This window comes from Rhinichthys klamathensis, unplaced genomic scaffold, assembly GCF_029890125.1.
Source record: "Rhinichthys klamathensis goyatoka isolate OS25496 unplaced genomic scaffold, OSU_Roscu_1.1 h1tg000319l_1, whole genome shotgun sequence".
Taxonomy (NCBI): Eukaryota; Metazoa; Chordata; class Actinopteri; order Cypriniformes; family Leuciscidae; genus Rhinichthys; species Rhinichthys klamathensis.
In genome coordinates, this window is record NW_026606835.1 from 685921 (window position 1) to 697770 (window position 11850).

Consider the following 11850-nt stretch of genomic DNA (forward strand, 5'->3'; position numbering starts at 1 on the left):
TGAGAACATTTTTTCACAAGCCTGTCTGTGATATTCCTCTGTATAATATGAAAATACATTGGGCAATGTCTTGATCCACAGTGCTAAGAAAATTCCTCCAACGAATGACCTTTAAGCTCACAATCTTACATAAAAGCTTATTACGTGCTTACAGACTCTCCTTTGGTTACACTGATTTATGGAATACAGCTATTTTGGCAGACATGTTTACTATTGTACCATTTAGCATGTCTATACGCTTAAACATCAGGACCTTTCTCAGTAACAGTAACTACACGTCTCATGTCATGATGAATCAAGTGACTGGGAGGAAAAGCACTTTGCGGAGATTATAAACATGAAGGGCCTGAATCTGATGACTAACCATGTTTGAACAGCATCCTTTTGTCCTTGACTGAAAGTTGCTCAATAACATGGACATGAACTGAAAAATTAAAAAGGTTAAAAAGGTTTTTTAGGCTTATGCAAAAATCGACAAATAGTTAGTAGACAAATGTGCCTATATCAATGTTTGTGCAAAAAAAAGTTTGTTGTCAATATATTACAATGCTTCTAGCCCTACAATCTTAACTGAAATGTTTTTGTTCTTAAAATACTAATCTTGTTCTTTAAAAGATTCTTTGAAACCATCAGCTACTTAACATTTGTCTGAAAAGTCTGGGAACAAGGTGGGATACAATTCATTACTTTTATATGGCACTGCTCCTCTCTCTCTCTCTCTCTCTCTCTCTCTCTCTCTCTCTCTCTCTCTCTCTTTATTTGCAAGGTTTCTTTTCTTTTCAATTTGTCCTTTTTGTTGTTTTCATTTCACCCCACCCTCTTGGATGCATCCATGCTCCTCCCTCTGTTCTCCTCCTTTCCTGAACTTTTTTCCCTGGCTCCTCATGGCATGCTGAGTTTGGGAGTGCAGGAGGGAGATGTCTTAAAAACACTGTCAGGCGATAAGACTCAGAGAGACAGAGCAGTGCAGCCCAGTCAACGCAAGCATCCTCAGTGCATCCCGTGGACCCTCAGGTTTGGACCTGCCAAGATAAAGGTAGGGCATGTTCATTAGGATGGTTTAAGTTAGAAGTTTACAATACTACTGCATGTCTTTTTTTATTGTTGTAAATTGGGGCTGTTCTCTTTGAACAAATATATCACATGGTTACACATAATGGCAAGTGCAACAGTGTATAAAACCTTTTCCAGATGTCAGGGAAACTGAATTCTGATGCAAAACAATATGCCCAGATTTAGTTGTGTTTTTCACTTTTTACTGTCTGACTTATCAATGCACCATGTAAGTGAATGAGTACATTATCAGATCATGAATGACAGGTAGTTATTACACTTTATGAGTGTTGTTGGTTGCTCACATTGAATGTATACATAGTGATATAAAAACATAGGTGTTCTCCACTATAATTGTGTTTTATTTTGAGACAATGTCAAGATGACTGTTAGATCCATCAAGCTTAGAAATGTACACATGCATTTTAACAGCAGGTGCAAGGCGAAAGGACACAGCTGGGTTAAATGTTTTTGAATGTAACAACACCCTGGGTTTAATGTGGTTTTAATATTAAAATAATGAAAACTAATTCATTCGGCTAGTGATGGATCCCACCCTATCCCCAAGGAAGATCTACTAAATCACGGGCAATGTAGGATCATTGTAAATTTCATGGAGACAAAATAAATCATAAAATGTATTCTGATTATCCATGGAACGAGTAGCACTGCCACAGGGTGCAGGAACCGAATCTAGGACATGAATTCTTGAGGCATGCCATCACAAAGCCAAGTTCATTGCCTCATCTCTTGCAACGGGAGAGACAGTGGAAATATGACACTATGAAGATCAGTGCTACACCAAATTGCTTTTAACCCAAACTAGTAGAAGTTGTGCAGCAGAGTTTTCTTGCATAATTTTACAGATTGAATGGCAGTGAGCAGGGAATGACTCACCAGTGGATGTTACCCCAGTCAATCCCCAGTAGATAAAAAGTCCTTCTGTTTTTTTTTTCTTTCACTTTGAAATACATCACACTATTATGGAAGCTTGTTTCTGCCAGTGAATAAAAAATAAAAAAGGCAATTGCGACCTAAACACCCCCACCCCCCGCCACACACACACACACACACACACACACACACACACACACACACACACACACCCCACAAACACACACACACACACACACACACACACACACACACACACACACACACACACACACACACACACACACACACACACACACACACACACACACACACACACACACACACACACACACACACACACACACAATTGTGAGTTTATTTCTCACAATTCTGAATTATGAGTTAATATCTCGCAATTCAGATTTTATAACTCACAATTGCAAGTTTATAGCCTCACTATTCTGAGAAATAATGTCAGAATTGCGAGATATAAACTCGCAATTCTGCCTTTTCTCAGATCAAGATATCGCAATTGTGAGTTATAAAGTCAAAATTGCAAGATATAAATTTGCAATTCTAACTTCTCTCTCCCAATTTCAAGTTTATATCTTGCAATTCTAAATTTATAACTTGCAATTGTGAGTTTATATAGAAAAAAAACTCAGAATTGCGAGATATAAACTCCAAATTCTGTAATTTTTATAGAGTTGTAAGATATAGTAAATTCGTAACTGTGAGTTATATAGTCTGAATTGCGAGATATAAACTCGCAAATCTGAGAAAAAAATTCCAGATTCTCTTCTTTTATTTTGTATCAGAAACAAGCTTCCATACATTGTGGAAGTAAAATGGGTTGCAAAATATAAGCTGAAGATGAGTGTTTTTCTTCAGTTCAGTGAACCATGGAGGATATCTAAGTTAAGGCAAAGTGGCTTATATAGGTCAAAGGTGAAACTGACCTTAGTGTTTTGCCACACAGACTTCAAAGTGACCGCACTGTTAGCTTTGATATCAGGGCCAGCACCAAATCCAGCGGTGTCTATTTCTAGTTTAAAGTATTTAGTATTTCCAAAAATAATATACTAACAACGTACTCTTATCATTTCTGCAGTATATAGTATGTACAATGTGCACTCATTCATATCTAGTGTGATGAACGAATGAATTTTCCCCTCATCCTCCTTAAAAAAAAAAGACAATTGCTGGGGGTGAACTTCAAAAATCCTATCGGTTTGCAAACAAGGAATTGAATAACATCATGTACCTGTACCAACAAGTCTCTTCCCTTTGTTTTATATGGGAAGGGGACGTACAAAGATAAGATTCCACCTTTTGATTGTTCAGTCATGGGCATTTAGGTTAACAAATTGACTGTGTTTGGAAAGGAATACTAACTTGCCAGCCACTTACTGAATACTTAGTATACATTGTATAATCATTCTATTTGACTAAAATGGTCCTTAAATCTATGCATTGTGCAACAACACAACTTCTAAAAAGTGGTATACATTATCACATCATGTTGAGTGGCACCCAGTTTTCATATTATAAAAATTTAGTTATTTTATAGTTTTAATTTGAATAAGTAAATGTCTAAACTAAAAAAAATATTTAAAATAGACATGTTAAAAAAATAACTCAATGGGACTGAGGAGGCCGCGGGAGTCTTTCCACAAGACTAATATATGAGTATGTTATTCTCTCAAAGAAAGTATTTTTACACTCAAATTACTTGAGCCCAGCTGTGTTTCAAGAGCTTGCCTTTTCTGATAACACTAGCATCCAAATGAACTCAAGGAACTTATTGTAAGTTCTGAAAGCAAAGAAAATTGTTGTTTTAATAAGATGGATGTTTATTTACTCTGTTGATAGACCATGTCATGTTCACTTTCATTCCCTGAAGTTCATTCAACTTCCTCTGAAGAAACTGTATTACAAAACAGCTGCAAAGAATTGGGAAGATTTTGAATGTGAGAAAAACATGTTGGTCCAAGCATGTACAGTAGGAAAGGGTACATGTTACAATACATTGAACTTGGCATATGGGGGTTTTAAATGACTAGTGACAGAAGCATTTAGTATGAGTATTCAGTATGTGGTTGAAAGTTGGCCACTGGGGAGCTTTTGGTCACACGCCCAAACCCAAAGAATGGAGCCAGTACCTCATTTCTGTAGTCAAAGAGACCAAATTTACCCCAGTGAAGAACTGTTTATGTTACAGTGCACCTGGTGGGCCTCACCTTAAATATGATCCAGAACCAAACACCAGTAAGAATTGACCGACTGTAAGAAGACCACACGCTTGTTTTCCACTGAGAAAATCCCCCAAAGCCACACCTCGTAGTTCCGACACGCCACTGCATGCCTGCAGAATTGTGTAGGGGTGCAAAAAGCACAATGCAGATTAGTAAATAGTTATTATGATCTGTTGTGATAACACAATGGGAATTTGTTATGACACCTTTCAGTAGCTGTTTACAGTTTAGGAATGTGGGAACATGGAAAATCCTACATTATTTCCTCTCATCTTTTTGATATGGACCTATGGGTCTGAAAAATAGTTTCAAAAAGGTGACGTGTGAAATTTCTGCATGTGAATGCGTCAGACCGGAAACGCAAGCTCATGCGAAATGTTTTGCATTTCAAAATTCAAGTCTGGTGAACTCTGACCTGCGAATTCGCATCACACGAATATTTGTGACCAGTAGAAGATTGATACGTCACGGCATGATCTTACAGTTTAGTGTGCTCAAGGTCTAGTGTAACTGCTTGTCCAACCACCGGAAGACACCCAGAGTGTTTGGGACACGTATCCAAAACACGTATCCCCCACCCCCCAGTAAACAGTAAAATGCAAGTTACGACAATTTGATTACAGTTTGAGGAGTCAAACATTTTGTTGTTGTTTTAAATATTTTTCTTTTTTTTAAATGCACCAATGAATTCTCCAAAATATAACCAGCAGTGTGCATTTATAAGGTCAATTGTGAATTAATCTGTAATGCAGTAATCTGAAGCTTCAATGGCCAAAACCGGTTATGATATATGACTAAAGAAAGCAGTCGAATGTTTATGCATTTGACTCTTGGCTCTCCACTCAAGGTTTCAAACCTACAGAGGGTTCAGGGATTGAAAATGATGCGTGGAGCGTGGTGTTCTCTGGAGAAGAAGGGTGAAAAAAACAATCTTTACTTATGTAATACTTTTAAAAAGGTCAGGGTAGATGTTGATTGAGCCAAGAAGAAGACTGGGCCTGAACTAAAGGAGGACTCAGTGATGTGCTGAACATGTAAACATGACCTCAAGACCCCAACATCCGCAGGAAGGAGAGGGATTCTCATGCCAGGATATCAGATGTGGGACTGTAAACATGGCTGAGCATGAAAAAGGGGATAACCAAGGAAAGGGAAATAATATAAAGCAGGCCTTTTGAACGGACTGAATATGTTCATTTTTTCCACAGTTATTTGAAGCCCAAAAGTCAGATGGCACCAGAAACATCTATGAAAAAATGTGCTTTTGAGGTCAAAGAAGTGGCCTTATATGTATACCGGTATTTAAAATATTTTACGTAAGGGGAACACAATAACCCGAAAATGTGATCAAGCTGAAGCTTTTGGTCTTGGTCTTGTATTACCCTTAAGGGGTTATTTTGTGAAAATACAGCATATAACATTACACTGGGATGCAAACAGTATATACCACTATTTACACAGCATCTAATTTCCTTTATACAAGCCTCTGCCTATTTTGAAACGCCACAGTCTTATAGACACAGACACATGTACAAAAAAGATGGTCAGATGACATACCAGGTGAACACATCATAAGCTTATGGAGGATTAGACGTGCACAACCTCAAAGCACTGCCCTAAAACTGCTTTGAACTTCAGACTAAATTGAGTGATATGACCTTTTCTTACATTAAACATCACTCTAAAACACACACATACACGTAGAACAGAGGCTTCATCTCAGTGAGTTTATTAAACAGTGGGACATATCACGTCATTCTTCAACCTCATGATTAGAGAAGGGTTACTGTGGTGTGGCGGGCTCCAGAAAACCGTATTCATCTCAGTATTATGCAGTCTATAGTTTTAAATACTTTATGGCATGTTTGGATTGTGCAAGTCAAGATGCTGTATGGGTGGAATGTGAGCGAACATATCAACATATGTAGTACTCGGCTCAAAAACACAAAAAAAAAGAAAAGATAAGAATGAAACATGTTTACACTGATACTATTATCCATGCATTCTACATAGATTGAACACTTTTGCATTACAATCTCTACAAAAGATTATTAAAATTTTTTGTGTATTGTTGATCTCGTTATCATTGTTCCACACTGGGAAATTAAGTCAGTGTCACACACCAGAAAAAAAAGGACCATCATGGTTTATCTCCCATTTTAAATGAGATTTTCTACTTTTGGACCTCAAGGTAACACTTTATTTCGATGGTTCTCTTTTGCCATTCTGTTGAGTAACGTTGCAACTACAAGTCAACTAACTCTCATTAGAGTATTAGTAGACTGTCTGCTTAATGTCTGCTAACTCTGTATTGTGATGGTTCCCCCAACAGACATTCTAGAAGTAACTTTGCAAGTACATATCTTATTCTACGAACCCTAACCCCTTATTCTACTACCCCTACCCCTAACAGTCTACTAATACTCAACTAATACACTAATGAGAGTTGACTATATTCATTTCACCTTAAAATCTTCATGGTGCAAAAACATTCATGAACATTTTTTCAACATTTCTAACTCTTTCTTGTAAAGCATGTACATGGTTTAGGAGGTACATAATATTTTGTTTTGTACATAAGAAAAATGTAATTATTCTATTCATTAAGATTTTAATTGTGAATCTAACTTTAATTGTGTATAGTTGTTTGTTACATTCCTTATGTACAAACTTTTTTATAGAAGAATGTTGATGCAGTATTTGTAATCTGTCATAAGTAGATGTGTTTTGATTCTCACCACATTAAGCTTTTGGAGCTCATGCTGGCCTTGACCAGTGCTTTTATGGGTTGTGTTAAGTGTTTTGAATAGCATTTTACCTCACAAAATATGTGGGCTTTTAATCAACTTTGTGGGAGTTTTCAGTATGTTCTTAAGCAAAAAAAAAAAACAAAAAAAAAACCTTACAAACACTTTTGCTAGTGGGACAGCTGGGAATAAAGGGAATAACAGATAATGATGCAGACAGAAATGCATGCATATAAAGGCCTGATAATGTATTTGTTTAAGGAGTTGATCACATCTGATTGTCATATACAAGCTATTTACTGTGACAATATAACGAAATAAATAATGAGATGATATAATTGATCAGAGAAGGATTAAATTGACAAAGAGATAAGAGTGACTAAACTTAGCCATAAACCTGAACAGATACATCAAAAATAACTATTAAAACTAACAAACACCCTACTTTATATAAATTCGAGTGTATAACTGACTCGCAAACATAATTATAAATAGCAGCATTTAACAAAATATTTCAGTCTAGCAATGAAAACATAAATGCCCCCGCAAAGACCCAAATGAACCATCTGAAAATGATTTTAAATCACTTGTCAGCACTACATACAAGAGAGAAAGTGGACGATTATTGTAATTTGTATGTGTGCAAATGTGATATAAAAACCAGCAAAGCATTCACACTATACTGCTACTTGCTATAAAAAGTAGCTTGTTACTGGAAAATCTTCCAATACCAACAGACTAAAGAAGGATGGAGGCTGGCCTTAAAATAGTTTCTCTTCAGTTTAAGTGAATTTTTGGCTCATGTCTTGCTTCATTATGTGTAATATTTTCTGCTCATGACTGATCATTAGATGCCTTTCTGCCTCATGGTTTGGAAAGGCAGAAAACAAGGCGGATTGATTTTTTAGTTTGCTGTCCTAAGAAGGAAAAAATATGAGATTTATAGTTTCATCTGAACATCAAGTACTGTATGATTGCCAATTTAAAATTGGACAACACATTCCGAGATATTTTTCGTTTCATAACTTTTCAGGTTATGTTTTCATGGTTTAAATTTTTTATTTTTTTTTACAAACAGTTGCAAGAGCCTTTCATTAGCTTTCATCACCTGATTGTTGTTTATGAAATTCCACAATGGTGGTCTGATTTCTACATAGCTTTAACCCAAAACTATTTTGTTGTTGCTATCATCAGTCAAATGCTAGAGGTTGAATAGCATAGCTGACCCTTTGCAGATACATGATAACACACAGCAGGGATCTGTCATGTTATAACAGTCTCCTATCATGACCCTACCATCCAGCAAAAGGCCTAAACATGTGAGACTGTCCATATAATCCTAATGAGTGTGCAGAGATTAATAATTATGCTCAGAGAAAAATTTCCAGAACAATTAGCATATTTTGTATTCATATTAATTATTGTAATAAATTGCAGTTTTTTTGAAAGGGTAATCCACAATCTAGTCGAAAACAGGCAAAAGTTCATAAACACCGGGTAATCACCCCAAACAATAAAAGGATCAAAGGCAAAAACAGAGGAAACCAAGAAAACCGGGCAAAATATGTGTAACATGAATATGTGGAACAGGTGCATTACCAAATTAATCATCCATAGCTACTGTTTAAAATAAAAATAAATAACAAAATATAAAAATCCAGGGCACCAAAATCAAGACACTGTATATCAACAACATCAACATATTCTAAATGTCTCTGAGCTTGTTTCTTTACAGTTAATTTTTTTAGTGTGAAATTACAGTATATACCATATACATATTGCATTACTTTCACAGTAGGATTTCTCTTGTATCTAACTCAGAATTTTTTACAATTTTTTTAGATTGACTTTTTTATTAATGAATAGAAAGTTGAAAACAAAGCAATGTTAAAAACAAAAAAATTTGTTTTCAAAACACACACACACTATAAATATACAGTACACCCACTATTAATATTACTAAAGAAAATATGCAAATTGAACAGGAACATCGATGGAACATCATACATGTAGACTGAACTAAAATACAAAAATAAATGACAAAAACTATTAAATATAATTGAAGTTTGAGTCTGCCAGTTTTCAACTTTTATCCAAATGATGTGTTAATTGTTGTCTCAGATGCTGATGTCAAACCTGGTGCTGCTGGGGGTGGTGTTTGCCAAATGGGCCGAGCCGTACATTACCCAAAACCGAGATGCAGAACAAGACCCATATGAGCCCAGAGATAGTCAGAGATCCACAGAATACTACAGAGATGGAAGGTACTTACTGATCAATCAATTCAACAATCCATCCATCCATCCATCCATCCATCCATCCATCCATCCATCCATCGTTATTTTCTCTTGTGATTCCAGTGGAACAGAGTGCAGGCGATGCTGTGACCCTGCAGAGGAGCCCCCTCAGTATGCCAGTCCACATTACCAGATTGTGCCACAGATAAACATCACCATTCTGAAAGGTACAAACCATCAAAATATACTTTAAATGTTCAGCTTTGGGGGATTTTTTTGTTGCTGTATACAAATATACAAATCACAAGGTGAATATCTTCCATTTTAAGGATAAAAAGGAACAAAAGGCTTACATTTACAGAACAAATTACATAATGTTGACTGCCTTTGTATACAATTGTTTGGATAAACGTCAATCTTAGTTGAATATCTCACTGTTGGTAAACGATATAGGCCAGGCCTGGTTCATCACAGGATGCTTCTGTGGTCTGGAAAACATGCACCAAAAAGGACAAATCACCACAGAAAGTGACTTTATGATCCAAACTGTCACAAACAACAGAAGAAAAATGGCTGTGAGATTGGCGCCATCTTCTATTCAACGCTCCAGTCTTCACTCCACACAAACAAGACCATTATGTCATTTGAAAACCATAATTTTTTATTATTTGAGGTTTAATAAAACACCCTCCAAAGCTTGACCCAAACACAAAGTTTCAGGAAGCGAGACATGATAAATCAGAGATAAAGAATGTAAAAGACCTTTTTAATGATGCTTGTTAAAACTATAAAACAAACTGAACTTCACGTCTACGATTCACTGCTACATTCCTTCCCTTACAGGGGAAAAGGGAGACGCTGGTGGGCGAGGGCCCTATGGGAAATCGGGCAAGTCAGGGCAAACCGGACCCCGAGGGCCCCATGGCGTGAAGGGAACCAAGGGCAGCATCGGTTCCCCTGGAGAAGCCTGTAAGTCCTACTACGCTGCCTTTTCCGTGGGCCGCAAGAAGGCCCTGCACAGTAACGATTACTACCAGGCCATGATCTTTGACACAGAGTTCGTCAACCTGTACGGCCACTTCAACATGTTCACGGGCAAGTTCTTCTGCTACGTCCCCGGCATCTATTTCTTCAGCCTAAACGCGCACACCTGGAACCAGAAGGAAACGTACCTGCACGTGATGAAGAACGAGCAGGAGATGGCCATCCTGTACGCGCAGCCCAGCGATCGCTCCATCATGCAGAGCCAGAGCCTCATGCTGGAGCTGGAGAGGGACGATCAGGTGTGGGTCCGGCTCTATAAGGGCGAGAGAGAGAACGCTGTGTTCAGTGATGACTTTGACACCTACATCACGTTTAGTGGTCACCTTATCAAAGCTAAGTCAGAAGGTTGAGCAGAGCAAAAATGAGATGAGATGCAATTTCTTTTTTGTCTTACATGGTACCTGAGGAGAAACCTATGATTTAACTTTATGATACAATCTTGTGTGTCTTACCATTTAAAGGTTATTGCTACAATGTTACAATATGCTGTTGTGTTTGAAAATTTGGACATTTTGCACAAGAGTTCAAATTAGTGCCTTTTTAATGTGTAGATACATCAGAAATCCTTTAACAGATTACTACAAATTATTATATTATATCTGGCTATATAAGTAATTATTTAAGTGGGACTACAAAATAGAAAGTGGGTCTACAAAAATAAATTATAATAATGAGTATATTATTACAAATATTGTAAATTAGGATTCATTTAAGAAACACAATGCAATTTCAGTTTAACATTTAAATCACTAAATCAGAAAAGATGCTGAAGTACATCGTTTCAGAAAAATTGAAATAATACCAAATAATTTATGAAATATTTTTATAATGTACAGTATTATAGAATGAGAAAATGTGGGATACTTAGACACCATGCAGCAGACAACTAGAGTAACTCAATGATCAATGACAAAACACCTTGATGGTGTCTCTGAATGTACTGTATTATAAATGTTACATTTGTATAAATGGATGCACCTGTTAGACTTCATAATCATATCATGTATAAGCAGCGATATTGTGGATTTGATTATATTCATATGATAAATTATTCCTATATGTGTTTTACTTTTTAAAAAATCTGGTCCTGTAATGTAAAATAACAATAATATGAACTGAACAATTACATCTTAACCAAAGCTCATTATTTTAAAAAGCTTTTGAAAGAACCAGGTTACTGTGGTCAACAGCAAGTTTCTACGAGCTTCAGCAGGAAGTACATTAATTATTATTGTTAATTTGTAAATGTTGTGTTTATTGACATTAAATGAAACAGCTCCTTAATCCAACAAGACAATAAAGATTTTAGTAACCTCAATGTCAAATTTGATGACCATGCTTTATGTCTGTAGTTGTTCATGTCAGACCAAATATAAAAGATAGATGGGGTAACCAACTTTGGTAACATGTTTAGTAACATTTTGCCGGATTTGGAGACCCTGCTGTACTTCTTCAGCTAGAGCAAAACACTTTCAAGGATTTAAAAGAGAGGAGATAGGACATAACACAAATCACTTTTGTGTGAAATATCACTCTAAGATCTCTGCTTAGACAAACATAGCTACTTGTCGCCATCTAGTGGTGTAGTTATAAAGGACTTTAAGGGCTAGATACTTCAAAAATGAAAATAATGTCATC

General features: G+C 36.4%; 1 protein-coding gene across 1 annotated transcript; it reads left to right on the top strand.

Annotated features, from left to right (window-relative positions):
* Window positions 1-867: 867 nt before the first annotated feature.
* c1qtnf1 (C1q and TNF related 1) lies at window positions 868-10572 on the top strand. Its single transcript, XM_056271418.1, has 4 exons — window positions 868-1036; window positions 9053-9195; window positions 9292-9395; window positions 10012-10572. The coding sequence occupies exons 1-4, from the start codon at window positions 890-892 to the stop codon at window positions 10560-10562; spliced, it is 945 nt and encodes a 314-aa protein (XP_056127393.1). The 5' UTR covers window positions 868-889; the 3' UTR covers window positions 10563-10572.
* Window positions 10573-11850: the final 1278 nt, after the last annotated feature.